At 42.8% G+C, this 14,705-nt stretch overlaps 2 protein-coding genes across 2 annotated transcripts; both read right to left on the bottom strand.

Annotated features, from left to right (window-relative positions):
• Positions 1-1,742: 1,742 nt before the first annotated feature.
• LOC131242014 (classical arabinogalactan protein 9-like) lies at positions 1,743-2,310 on the bottom strand. Its single transcript, XM_058240367.1, has one exon. It carries the CDS (start codon positions 2,238-2,240, stop codon positions 1,743-1,745), a length of 498 nt encoding a protein of 165 aa, XP_058096350.1. The 5' UTR covers positions 2,241-2,310.
• A 6,449-nt stretch (positions 2,311-8,759) lies between these two features.
• Positions 8,760-9,511, bottom strand: LOC131242364 (classical arabinogalactan protein 9-like). The gene has a single exon (XM_058240955.1). The coding sequence runs from the start codon at positions 9,399-9,401 to the stop codon at positions 8,961-8,963; it is 441 nt and encodes a 146-aa protein (XP_058096938.1). The 5' UTR covers positions 9,402-9,511; the 3' UTR covers positions 8,760-8,960.
• Between the last annotated feature and the right edge of the window lie 5,194 nt (positions 9,512-14,705).

The raw sequence follows: 14,705 nt of genomic DNA, 5'->3' as shown, positions 1-14,705 counted from the left end.
TGGGGCCCACACATGTTTTTTTTTTTTTTTTAATCCACCCCGCCCATCCATTTTAAGAGATCATTTCAATACATGAGGCTAAAAAATAAATTAAAGGCTCATGTGGACCACACTATAGGAAGCAGTAGGGATTGAATGCCTACCATTAAAAATTGCTTGAGTCTATGTGACCTTACCTGTGGATTAGATAGCAAATGGACAACACGGTGGGCCCTAGGAAGGTTGCAATAGTGGGCGTCATTGTCACCATTGCTTCTTGTAGTTTGGTCCACTTTTGCCTCAATTTGCTTTCATTTTCGACTTGTGCGCTAAAATGATCTATCAAAATGGATGGCTTTGATAAAACACACATACATCACCGCACGCTGACAAACCCTCTTTCTAAATCCAAATCTCAGGTGGGCCATCGGGGCTCTCAATGGGTTGGGTCTAGATCGATCCATTGGATCCAGCTTCAAGTCTGAAAATCTATAGCCAGATTCAAATTCAGACTTGGATATGACTCGGATCCAAAAGGTGATATCCATATCTGATCCATTTATAAATAGTCATATCCATTTCCGATCCAAAAATCCATATAGCCATCGAATTCATGTCAGATCTAAGTCTGAATCCATAACATCACAAATCTAAAAAATATATATAAGCTAATATATTTAATTTAGTGATAAAATTGTGCAATTTGAATATTTTCAATTTGAATCATACAGGAGTATTGAAGTCTGAAGAGTAGAAGTCGAACAGTCACACAAAACTCACTACTGTGGAAGTCGAAAAGGTTAATAGTTTGAAGTATGCAATAGTGGGGATTCAATCAGATCTCACTGCTAGATCTGAAATTCAATCCAAATATAATTTGAATTTATTTTTGTAAACCTAAATCTAGTATATTTAATTAATCGAATATTTTTTTAGATCCAACTACACATTATACAGGTTTAGAGCGAATCATATCTCGGATTTAACCCGCTCCATTGAAAGGACCATGACGTAAAAAAAAACATTGTCGATTGAACATTCACCATTAAAAACTTTCTAAAACCCACTATAATATTTATTTTCCACCCAAACCGTTGATCAGGTAAAACAGATCTTGATTGAGGAAAAACATAAAGAGAAGCTTGAGACAAGGCCCCAAAAAGTTTCTCGTCGTCATTCAGCTTCTTTTCCAGTGGTGTCGTCCTTTGAGATTTGAATCTGATTAAATTTTGGAATCATAACCTAAAATGAGCTGGAAAAACGGATGGACAGCGTGGATATAAAACATCATCAAGGTGGGCCCAACACAAGTAAGGGAAACACTCCCAGTAACACGTAATCCACTCCCGTCTCTATCTAGGTATTGTGGGGACCGAGTCGTTCGTGGCAGCTGACGCGGACTGAGCGCATAGAAAGTTCCTCGGAAGCAGTGTGGGGTCCACAGATTTCTGTGATATTTTCACTTCATCCTGACGACAAAAATCAGTCAGATCCAAAGTAATAACCGTATGAACGGATTGGATGGCATATAAACATCTTGGCCGGGTCCAAAGAGGTAGTTAGCTAAAGAACCATCCCATATGGGCGTAATGAATTTCAACGGTCTGGATAAGTGGACCATAGACCCACTTAGAAAACCAAGCTTTTCAGTGGAAATTTAATAGATTTATTCAGATAAATGAAAGGAATATTCTAATTACAATGAAGCTAAAAATCGCTGAAATAAATTGCAAAAAAGAATAAAAGAATCGGACGGTGAAGATTTAAAACAAGAGCAGGGCGGCGAAGACGCCGGAGATAGCAGATCCGGCGATCGCGACTCTGTTCAAGGCAGGGAGAGCGGCGCTGTTGTCGGCCGGAGACTCCGCCGGAGAGTCGGGCAAAGGCGAGGAAGAGGGAGACAGAGAAGGAGAGCCGGTGGGAGAAGGGGAGGGAGATGACAGAGGTGGAGCCGGAGGGGAAGCGGCGGTCGATGGAGATGGAGAAGACGTCGGGGGTTTGGAGATCGGAGAAGGAGCGGAGGCTGGAGGCTTGACGGAAGGGGCCGGAGCCTTGGCGGAAGGGGCCGGAGCCTTGACGGAAGGAGCCGGAGATGGTGGAGTAACTGCACGTGGCGGTGACGCCGGAGCGCGTGACGGTGGGAGAGGAGAGACGGTCGGGGCTACTGATGGCGCGGATCCCGGCGCCTGTGCGAGTGCGGATCCTGTCAGTAATCCCAGAATCATCAGAATCGCAACGAAGCTGCTGTAGGAGAAACCCATCTTTTGCTCCTTCTAGACGCGGAGAGATAGAGAGAGATTCTAAACGCAAGCAGAGCGAGAGAGAGAGAGAGAGAGAGAGAGAGGGAGTGATGGGAGAAGAATAGAAGCAGTGTATATATAGAGAGAGGCGAAGTCAGTTACGGAGAAAGAGTAATTTTTTATTTTTTTATTTTTTTATTTTTTAACACAAAATGATTGGCCAACAAATACCAACTAGCCGTTCGAAAAGGAATTCTCTATAATACCGGTTTCCCGCACTGCGTGAACCTTACACCCCGTTCTCTGGGGCCCACCTTGTTGTGTATGGAAAATCCAGTCCTCCTATCAGGTTTTAACCTCAATTGTAGGCCACAAGAACAAACATCAATATCAGGTTAGACCCACAACTCAGATGCGTCACACAACATGGAACAATATCGGTGGTACATGGGTTTGATGAAAGATACACACCATGGTGGCCCTACACACGCACCTTTCGTTGGCATCTCACCCCTTATTGCAGTTAGTGTGGTCCATCTTAGTTGTGGTTCAACCTGATTTTTGGTCTTTGGGCAAAACGGATAGACGGATTGGATTTTACATTCATGGTAGCCCCACCAAACGGGGTGTTTTACTACAAGGTGGGCTCCACCAGCAGTTGTATCAGAGATTAGGCGGTCTGGATTGGCACAACTATGCCATATCCACGTCCGAAGAGTGCAAATCACTTCCTACGTGGGACGTTGATTGCATCCTGTCCGCTCCTAGGCGGATTCGTCCGGGCAGGGGTTCTGTGGAGCCCACCACGATGAATGAATGTGTTTGATCTCGTATTTACCTATTTTGACCTGTCTATATAGGATACGTGCTAGATCAATGGCTCAAATAGACCACATTATACGGATTAAATGTCCACCGTAAAAAACCTTTTGGAATGCAGAAGTTTTAATCAAGATAATATTTGTGTTTTCTCTTCACTTAGTTCAATGTAACGTATGAATTGGTTGAATGCCAATAATCATGATGGTGGGGGAAGATTTCAATGGCTGGCAGCATTATCATTGCTGATTCATGGAGTGGCTTTTCAACGATGGGCGTCAGTACCGTTGATACTTCATCTCTTTGACGCTAGATCTGCCGTCCCTTTTAGTTTCATGCCCAACAATGGTCCATTAAAATAGGAATCCGGATCCTATGCTTGTCATAGGCTGAAATCTCCTATTTTTCTGTGTCTTGATTGGTCTATATTATCACTGACGTGGTCAGCACTTATGCATTAGATATAAAATGTAATTACGTGGTCCAATTAAATTGCAACAAATAAAAGTTTTTTATTTGTGGTAAGCAAAGAATGCGGACTTAAAATAGATATACAGTCTCGAAGAAGCACAGGTATCACGGTGGGTCTGACAGAGCCCTACTCTAGACCAAGTCCTTCAAGCAGAGGCACGATCCAGACGTGGATTTGTTTTTTCCCTTCATCTGGGCCTGTATGACCTAATCAACCTATTGGATGTCAAATAAACATCAACCGACTAAATGTCAAATAAACAGTACAGTGGGCCTTAAGGAGGATTTTAATGATGGATATCCAATCACTATTGTTTTCATGTGGTGTGGTCCACCTGAGATTTATATACCTCTCATTTTTGGGATCAAGCCATAAAATGATGGGTAAAAATGGATGAACGGATATGATGAAACACATACATTATGTTGGGACCACAGAGCATCGACCACCAGCCACGGGGATGGTGTCAGGGGGAGTAGCCAATCCGTTTCCCTGACCATGAGCTATCACCGACGTAAATCACTCCGTGATCATGAGCAAACTGATCCTCCAGACATTGCATCTGGATGATGGGACCCGCTCTCATGACCACGCACGCACACGCCAGCTTGCATTTATGCGACGTGCCAAGGTATAAATGGAATAAGACGGTGCCTGCTTCGGAGACTTAGAAAATGGGACGCGGTTTGGGGACGCGGACTTTCGCGGGAAGTTCCTGCGGGAACCCAGTGGGGCCCACCGTGATGTTTGCATGGAATCCACCCTGTTCATCCGTTTTGTGAGCTCATTCTAGGCTATAAGTTTAAAATTGAGCAGGATCCACGGCTCAAATGGACCCTACTAAAGGAAAAAGTGGTTAGGGAAATTTTTACCGTTGAAACCTCCCAAGGTACTACAGTGGTGTTTACATGCCATCCATACAGTTAAAAACGTCATTCCTACTGGGATGAACAAAAAATAAATATTAGAATAATTCAAAACTTCTGATACCTACGAATATTTCAACTGTCTAAATTCAATTCCCACATTTTAGGCTCACTTGAGAATTAGGTACGGTTCATTTCTGGTCTCATGTCCTAAAATGACCTAAAAACCGTACAATGGATAGGATTTCTAAAATCATCACAGTGGGCTCCACTTGGGTTCCCAGCGCACTTCCTGCGAAAGGCTTTTCGCAGGAAATCCGCGTCCGCGGTTTGGCTGGTGAATCAAAGATCGGCCAGCTAGCTTGTGTCGCAGCTCCGTGGCCCCCACTCTAATGTACGCGTTTTATCTGCACAATATATCTATTTTGCTAGTTCATTTGAGAGGGTTTGAGTAAAAAAATACAACAGACATGAAGTTTAAGTGGACCATACTATAGAAAATAGTGGGGATTGAATGCCAATTATTAAAAACTTCTTGGGGTGGGGGGGGGCAAAAGTGAACAGTGTGCGGCTAGAAGTTTGAACGGTGAGCATTGAATATCCACCGTGCTTGCCCACCATTTTGTGCGGTATGGTCTACTTCACCTTTCAATTTGCTTCAATTTTGAACTCATGCCCTAAATGAATGTAGGGCTGAATAAAACACAAACATCATTAAGGGCCTAAAGATTTGGCAGCAGCTAACTGGGTGGTCTTGGGGTCAGTGCAGCCAAACGGGCGTCTAGGCAACCCAAATTCAACCACTAGTGTCAAAGCTATGTTGGCATATATATATATATATATATATATATATATAAAATTCATGCAATCACAGCGCGGGAAACATTAGGAATTGAATGGATACTGTTGAAAACTTTCTGAGCCCTACTGTAATATTTATTTGCCTTACAATATATTCACAGAGTCATTTTAAAATACAAGATGGAAAGGCCTGAATGAATGGCGCGATGAGAACAACTCAACCACATGACGCGGTGTGATGGGCCAGCGAGGAACATCTCACCAACTGGACAGCTGTTATTGTTTCACCTGTGTGACTTTTGGACCATGACCCATTCGACACTGGCACCCATCTGATGATTGGTTGATATTCATCACCGAGTATCCTGTTTGAGGTGGGGCAGGCTGGGATCCAGGTATGGCCATGCTTGCCAAAATCTGAACGCTCATCTATTTCGGCCTACCTCGGATAGTCCATGCCCAAAAAACATACCAGATGATCCTAGCCATCAATTAAAGGACCTTTGACCATAGGTTGTATGACCCATTTTAAATCTAGACAGTCTTCCAATCAGTGGTTGTGATCATTCAAACAGTATGATTTTTGGCATACACACAATAAATGAGACGGTTCAACAGATGAAAGGCTTGGATCCTCTACTCGTGTAAGGCACACGTTCGGATATTGAAAGCTTGATAACTAATTTAGATGATATTGACAGCAATGGTCTCTCCCAAATACAATACAAATAAGTGAATGAATACCATATGAAATATTAAAATAAGCGTCACCGTCGGATGGTGACATTATCGGAAGTTAGTTCAGTTCACATGAATGAATGATTTGGTGGGCCACTCTGTAATCGGACATTCTTCTTTTTCTCTACTTTTTGTATTTAAAGTTTAAACATGAGAAAATGTTTGATATTACACAGGAATATGGGCGTTCGTATGCATGCCCACATCTACTGTACATTCAAGTATACAAGAAACTCAATCCAGGCTGTTCAAATAGTGGGCCCATTTTAATGGGTTTGTTAAAAAAAAAAGTTAAACAGAAGGAACATTTTCTTTTTCAGATAGAGGGTAAAAAAAGGTCAGTTGGACTGAAATTCGATGGCTCAACAAAAAAGAATACCCATCATTAAAACCTTAGGCTTTTGGATTTTTAAATCAATCTTTGGAGATAAGCCCCACCAATGGTGGGCCCCACGTTTTGAACGCTTTGGATTGGGTTACATGGATCCTACTATATGTGGAGTTGCAGGGTGCATATGACTCTCTTTTTCTTTTTCTTTTGTAAATATATTTTTATATGTGTAGTTGCAATCGTTATCGTTTGATTTCGTTGGGACAGTTCAAATCATCACTCAAATACAGAAGTTTCGGTGTCAGATGTTATTAACGAACACACGACCCTGCTTTCACGGTTTTCATACATCGCACCGAAATAACAGTGGTGGGAAGCACGTCCAGGGAATGATTGTTAAAAGGATAGTCAGCATACCTGCAGATGTGGCTCGGGTGCGCCGAATCCGGGCCATTTATCAGGTGGGGCCCAGTGTGAGCTTAACCTGAACCTAGAATCAGGCTGATCTGCCATTCGGGTTGACCATTTGATGTCTTATATACACTGTTGGTATTCTTTCTGACCGTCCATTTGTCTACACGTGGCCCAGTTTATGAGACTATTTTTCTGAGCCAGGGCATGTTTACGGTGGGCCCTCTGAATGAATGGTGCAGACCCTGCACGAGGACCATGTCAAAATGTCTACTTGATGGGGCAATCTCGACCGCTCGGCTCGTTCTGCTCGTGGTCGAGATTGCCCCTCTGAAAACCCTCCAGCTGTTTATGAGATGGTTCACCTCTTAAAACCCCTTTTAACCGGGAACTCAGCCAAGTCCAAAACTAAGGTGGGCCACAGGAAATGGCATCCTTGAATTGCCTAGGCCCTGCTGAGTAGCTAAACAGCCTGATTTTTGGCCTATTTCTTCATCTGGATTGCATCAAGCTCCTAGTTGCATCGTTCCACTTGGAGGGTCTAATCGATTGATCGGAACGGTCTATTAAGTCCACTACATCTTTCATGGACTGCCATGCAAAAAACGGGAGCGGATCTGGTGAGATCCCGGATCCACCAACGTGTGACTGTGGGGCTCACAGTGATGTAGTCCAACAGTTTTGAAAGCTCATTTTAGGGCATAATCCAGTAAATGAAGTAGATACAAATCTCAGGTGGACCACAAAAGTGGTAATCGAAAATTAAAGTTTTTGGTCAAGCTGATATTTGTGTAGTCTCTTCATTTAGATATTTGCCAACTTATCAATAGGTTGGGTGGTAAATAAATATTCTAGTGGCCCGATGAAATTTTTAATGGTGGGGATTCAATCTATATTATTTTAAGTGGAATGGTTCACATAGGATTTGGATCTGCTTCATTTTTTTGAATCATACCCTAAAATGAGCTTTCCATACGGATGGACAGTGTGGATGTAGTCACATAGATCACAGTGGGCCCCACAGTCAAGGTTCTCACCCAACTCGGTGGAGCCGGGGTCCAGCAAAAAACATACTAATCAAATGATCTAGTTGTCCTTATTTTCTTTCGCCATCTTCTTATTAAGCTATGGATGGATGGTTTGGATGCTCTAACAAAAGTGATTGTTTAGAATCATAAGCAAACAAATAGATGGATCAAATTGTTGATTGGACCTATTTTGTGTAAACAATCTTGGCCGTCCATGTTAATGGTAATCTTGGCCGTCCATGTTAATGGTTATAGATCAAATGGTCGATATTGTGGGGTTTGGTTTGAAGTTTGCATGGTTGGTCTCGAAATCGTTGGACATGATGAACCATCTGGATCAGTAATTGGACTTCTACATAACCCAATGCAACTAAGGAACTATAACACATGACTTACATTTATAGTCCGTTCCGTCCCACCGTGCTTACATCAACGGTCCATGTGTTATATAAAAGGTTTCTAATTTTAGTCGATAGGATCTTACAGTCTGTAAGACCTTACCCTTGGGCAAAACATCAATGGTCTCGATTACCGAATTATAAACCCCACTTTTTAGAATTGAAAAGCCGTGTATGTATCCCACCATGAAATTGGACACCCGAGTATCTGGGGACAGCGATATTATTCTTCGGACTTTTATTCTTTTTTCCTTTTTGGGCTGAGCGCGGTCCGTGCCACAAAAATTTCCCAGATTGGATTCAATTGGGATTTTGGACGGCTGATGTATTTTTTGGGCCAACGCAATTGGGCTCATATATCAATGAAGGGATAGGATTTTCTCATCTGGAAGTATCATCTTCGCACCGTTTGTTCATGTCCAGATTGGAGAAACTTCTTATTCGTGGCCATAGAGAGTGCGTGGGCCAATATATCAATGGCGTGGGATCACCGACCCAACACCACCCAAAGATAAGATTTCTTAGGACCGGTTAGGATAACTGAGCTGTGGGCCCCACTTGTAGGAATACCCGAGTATGATACTAGAATCATAACGGTTGACATATATTGGATTAGTGGGTGCAATGAAATTTCAACGGTATAGATAAGTGGACCGTAGACCCACTTAGAAAACCATTCTTTTCACTAGAAATTTAATAGATTTATTCAGATAAATGAGAGGAATAATGTAATTACAATGAAGCTAAAAATCTCTGTAATGAATTGCAAAATTAAAAAGAAGTATAAATAAATAAAAGAAGCAATCCTAATTCTAATAGTCTGCAGCATCCGAGAAAAGATCAACGGCTGAGAAAGCTCCATTCCGACAGCGAAGATTTAGAACAAGAGCAGGGCAGCGAAGACGCCGGAGATAGCAGATCCGGCGATCGCGACTCTGTTCAAGGCGGGGAGAGTGGCGCTGTTGATGGCCGGAGGCGACGCTGGAGAGCCGGGCAACGGCGGGGAGGAGATAGACGGAGGAGGAGAGCCGGTGGGAGAAGATGAGGAAGGGGAGGGAGATGACGAAGGTGGAGCCGGAGGGGAAACGGTGGTCGATGGAGGCGGAGAAGAAGCTGGGGGTTTGGAGAACGGAGAAGGAGAGGATGCGGGAGGCATGACGGAGGCAGGTGGTGGAGTCACCGGAGCGAGGGACGGTCGGGGAGGAGAGACGGTCGGGGCTGCTGATGGGGAGGATCCCGGCGCCTGTGCGAGTGCGGATCCTGCCAGTAATCCCAGCATCATCAGAATCGCAACGAAGCTGCTGTAGGAGAAAGCCATCTTCTTCTTCCTCTGCACTAAGAGAGAGAGAGAGAGATTCTAATCGCAAGCAGAGAGAGAGAGATTCTACTCACAAGCAAGGAGAGAGAGAGAGATAGAGAGGGAGAGATGAGTGATGAGAGATGAGGGGAAGCTGGGTATATATAGAGAGATGCGAGGTCGGTTAGAGCGAAAAGAGTATTATTTTATTTTTTATAATAAAAAGAGAAGTTACTGGCAAACGAGGACGAACTAGCCGTTTGACAAGGACAGCAATCGCCTCAACGGACTGGAATCTTCTACGATACCTGTTTCAGACAATGGGTAATCCTTATACCCAGGTCTGTGAGCCCCACCATATTGTGAAGGTTAAATCCAGTCCTTCTATCAAGTTCTGACCTCGATTTTAGGCTCCCACAAGAAAAATCAGCTAGATTCACACCTCAGATGGGCCACACATCATGAAACAATGTCGATGCCCACACACGCACCAACGGTTGGCATCTCACCCATTGTTGCATGCAGTGTCTGAAATTTAGGTCCAGCTGATTTCTGGACTTAGGACCTGAAATCAAGGGCGAACCTGAGGTCTTGTTATCGATTCCTAAGTGGGATGTGGCCAACAGTGGGGTGTACTAACAAGCTACCAAAATAAAGGGCGAACCTGATACACGGACAGGATTTTACATAAACAGCATGGTGGGCCCCACAGACTGGGGTGTTCTATCGGTGTTGTGGATGATTCCAGTCCGTAGACGACACATCGGCAGTTTTGGGCCCACCCTGCTGTTCACGAGAAATCCGCTCTGTCCATCGGGTGAACTCCACGATTCTAAGCAATGGGGTCATTAATTATCTAGACCCACAACTCAGGTGGGTCACACGGCAGAGAACAATGCGGATGGAACGCCAACCGTAGGTTAGCGCGTTTGGCCCAATGAAGAGTGTTACTCACCCTAATGAAGGAAAGATACAAAAATAAGAGTGATCCAAAGCAATTTTGCATTGTTCCCATCGGTGTGGTCCACCTGAGTTCTTTAATGAGAATGATAGTTTTCATGGACTGTGAACATAGGGATACCACCTGATGGACGGAGCAGATTTCAGACAGAGAACATGGTGGGCCCAAAGAGCTTGGGTGTTTTAGGGACTGTTGTGCACGATTCCGGACCGCCATGGGATTCAGCTTCTGTCCTCGCGCGTGTTAGATATACATTACGTCGTATTTGCAAAATTTCGAAAATAATGAAATATCCAAACCATTCATCTTGTAGGGAATTTATTTTCATCCTCTATAACAGATACTTAATAATTTTTAAGAGGAATTAGAACAGTTACCTACGATGGTTTTGTACCATTGTTTTTTATATAACCGTCCATTTTTCTAATTAAATCCTGATTACGATTTTTCCAGCTTTTTTAAATACCTTATGAATGTATCAGAACTTATACACATGTATCTTCTTGCACACGTTCCGCGATGTTCTATTCTACCTCACGCGAGACGACGATGATATTTGCAGATTTCATTTTGCCACCATCGCGATGCAGAAGCAGCGTGTGTCGCCTCCCACTGGGACCCACATGCTGGGTGTTCTTATTATCGTACCGTCCTCTTTGTGCACTGTATTCCGTATGGATCACCTGAAGAAAAATATGCTGAATGGATGATTCTGACCATCACTATCTTTAGATGAGTTTGGAACAGTGAAATGAAAACTTTCAATGGCCCGCATTGTTCGCAAAAAATCAAAGGTTTGGATCATCACTAAAGAGTGAGCATGGGACAATACTTATTTTTGTACCATTTTTACATCTTATCCTTCCACAACAATCTTGATCGTCCAAATCTTGGCCCCCGTTGCAGTTTAATCACGTCCTGACCATCTGATTTCACTCATTGACATTCGACCTTTGAACTTGTTATTGTAATCATCCATATTACATCCAGCTCTGGATACTCCATTAATCGCGATTATACATCTACACTGCATAGACGGTGAGCCCTACGATTTAGATGGCCTGGATTAACGTACGTACACGACGTGTACGGTGATGACAGGCTTCAATTTAAGAAATTGGCGGGGGACAATCACCTTAGTCGTACTTTTATATTATTATCAAATAAATTCATTAGCCAACTAAGAAACGGACTCTGCCTTTCTATGAAAACTAGCCGTTGGATTCAACTTTGACTTCTTTATTTTTTGAGAAAGCATCCTATGCTGAACGTTAGTATCTTATTTCGGTACACCACTCAATCTTCGTACACGTGGAATACATCCACGAGATCTCCACCATCCACTTTTTCGGCCCTAGTTTTGGTGAGTATATCTGCAACCATTGAGTGATTTAAACATCATGGCCCAGCAGTTGAGCGGTCCAGATCCACATTGATCTATTGTGGCCCACCATGGATATATGGATCGGCCTGATTTTGGGAGCGTCCCGTATTCACGGTGGGGAAGCCCTGCTGGACGGGTGGGATGTCATATAGGCATTATGGTGGGCCCCACACCAAACTAATTGCATTATTTTAGTATCAGACGCTCTCCATAGATAGCAAATAAAATGCGAAATCCTAAGATAGAAATGTCTTAACTCGGTTTGAGTTTTCAGTCCCAAACGGTAAAGTATCGTTTCTTGAGAAGTATCCTATGTTCTATCAAAATAGATACACTCGTTTAATTGGATCGCTCGTGCCATGGAGCACGTGCGTTTAGGAACGCGTAATCGGTGGATTCCTAACTGTGAGGTCCGCCGTGATGTATGTGCCTTACATCCACGCCGTCCATCCGTTTTGATAGCTCATTATCATGATCCAAAAAATGAAGCAGATGAAAATCTCAGGTGGACCACACCACAGGCAACAGTGGTGAATGAATACCCACCATTAAAACTTCTTGAGGCCCACCGAAATGTTTATTTTACATCCAACTCATTGATAAGGTCACAAAGACCTGGATGAAGTGTCTACTAAAATATCATCTTGATCCGAAACTTTTTCGGACCACCAGAAGTTTTGAATGGTCAATCACCACTGTTTCCTGTGGCATGGTCCACCGTAGATTTAGATCTACTTCATTGTTTTGGATCATGCCCTAAAACGAGATGCAAAAACAGATGGACGGCATGGATGTGAGGCACCTACATTCATAAGGTGGTCCCCACGGTGTGAATCTTCAACAGCCCAAGAACCCGGCTGGTCCAATTATCAGGTGGGCCACACATGTACAAGGAAATGGAAGGTAAGTAATCATCCACCTTGGGGCACATAATAATATGAGCTGTCTAAAAGGTGGCCCAATCATGCAAATCACCTGAATCAGGCTCATCCATTCATCAGCTGGGCCATGCGTGCATTGAATCAGACCGTCAATCATCCATCGTTTGCCTACAGTATAACCCCCTGATGAGCGGGACCTGATCTTGTCACCTGATCATCATCATCATGGGATCCACCTTTTCCACGGTGCCAACGTTATGCACATATGACACGTCGGCATTCTGCCTGCGGTGGATTCATGTGCGTGTGATCATATCTCCGGTTCAAATGGAAATAGATAATGCATTTCTTCTACTTTTTGTCTATACTTCGATGCTAAGAAAGGGAAGCTGGCAACGCATAAGAAACGTGTAATACGAAACATATGGACTTTTTCTAGCTGTTGATTGCTGAGAAAATGGGATACAATGGTGCAGTTGTCACCTGTGGGACCACACACACCCAAATCGATATTGACCCACTTACCGAGAAAGCACATGGGACAGCTGTCCTATCAAGATCGAACGGTTTTTTCGCAACCTGGCACAAGCGATTTTGGACGCGGATTTCCTGCGAAAGGCTCCTGCGCTGGGAACCAGTTGGGGCCACTGTCATATTTGTGAGAAATCTTCTCCGTCCATCCGTTTTTTGAGTTCATTTTAAAATATGGGGCCAAAAATGAACTGTATCGAATGCTAAGTGGGCCGAAAAAGTGATAATTGAACGTCTACAGTTGAAATATTGGTGGGGCCAAAAAAGTTTTGAATCATAGTATTATTTTGTGTTTTCAGTTCAGCCCAGTACAAATGACGTTATTAACGGTATGGATGGCATATAAATATTACGGTCGAACCTAAGGAGGTTTCAACAGTATAAATTTCCCTAACTAACTTTTCCTTTAGTACGGCCCACTTGAGTCTTGTATCCTGCTCGATTTTGGTTTCAACCACTAAAATGAGAACACAAAACGGATGGACGGAGTGGATTTCTGAAAAACATCACGGTGGACCCCACCTAAGTTTCAAGCGCAGGAACTTCCTGCGAAAGCCTTTCGCAGGAAATCCTCGTCCAGCGATTTCACGCGTGACTTATTCCAATTTCCACCCGGTTTTAGTAGGCGATTGGTTGGTGTAGGACGGTGTATTTCTTTTTCAGCAGGTGCTACCCTGACAGTGTGCGGCCCACCTTGATGTATTTTTTGTATACCCACTCCGTCCATCTGTTTCTAAATCTCATTATAGTACGTTATTGTAAATATTAAGTAGATCTAAATCTCGGATGGGCCATACCATTGAAACAGTGGTGAGTAACCATTAAAAAGTTTTTATGGACCAAAAGTGTTTTGGATCAAGGCGATCTTTGTATTTTACCTTAATCAAGTTCTTTTTGATATTGTCAACAGGTTGGATGGAAAATAAACATTAGAAAAACCTTAGAATAAGCCCTAGGTAGTTTTTCATGACTGGGCGTTCAATCACCTCCGGCACAGTCCAGCTTTAGACATGCATCTGCTTAATTTTTGGGACTTTTTCTTCTTCTTTTTTCTTCCTTCTACCTTCTTATTGGCTATTTTTGGCAACCTTGATATTTCATAATAAACCATTGAAGCCACATTTGGGATAATCTAACTCGTATCATTTCTCTAATAACAATTGAATATAAAAGAATCGGGAAATCATTAATGGTTTTGGAGAGATCCAAACAAATATACATCATAATAAAAATAAAAATATCATAATCTTTTGCATATACTCTAATGTCCCATTCAAACTCAATGTGCTTATGATAATAAGTAACTTAGAGTTTGAAATGTATGACAAATATTTATTCAAGCACAAGAAAAAATACAATTGTAGTACGAGGTGAGGACAAGGTAACAAAACGGTAAATGACAATGAAATGATAAATAGATTCGAGCAAACATGCACTTTTTATGACCTATAAGATGTGAACCAATAGCATTTCAAGCTATTGATGAATAATCTAATAATAATTCTAATTGTTAGAATTTCACCCATTAGTCTTCGATAGATGCACACTTTCAGTGGTTAAGAGTTCAA

This window comes from Magnolia sinica, chromosome 4 (genome assembly GCF_029962835.1).
Source record: "Magnolia sinica isolate HGM2019 chromosome 4, MsV1, whole genome shotgun sequence".
NCBI lineage: Eukaryota > Viridiplantae > Streptophyta > Magnoliopsida > Magnoliales > Magnoliaceae > Magnolia > Magnolia sinica.
The sequence above is the reverse complement of the archived record's forward strand: the minus strand, read 5'-3'. Positions and strand labels throughout refer to the sequence as shown.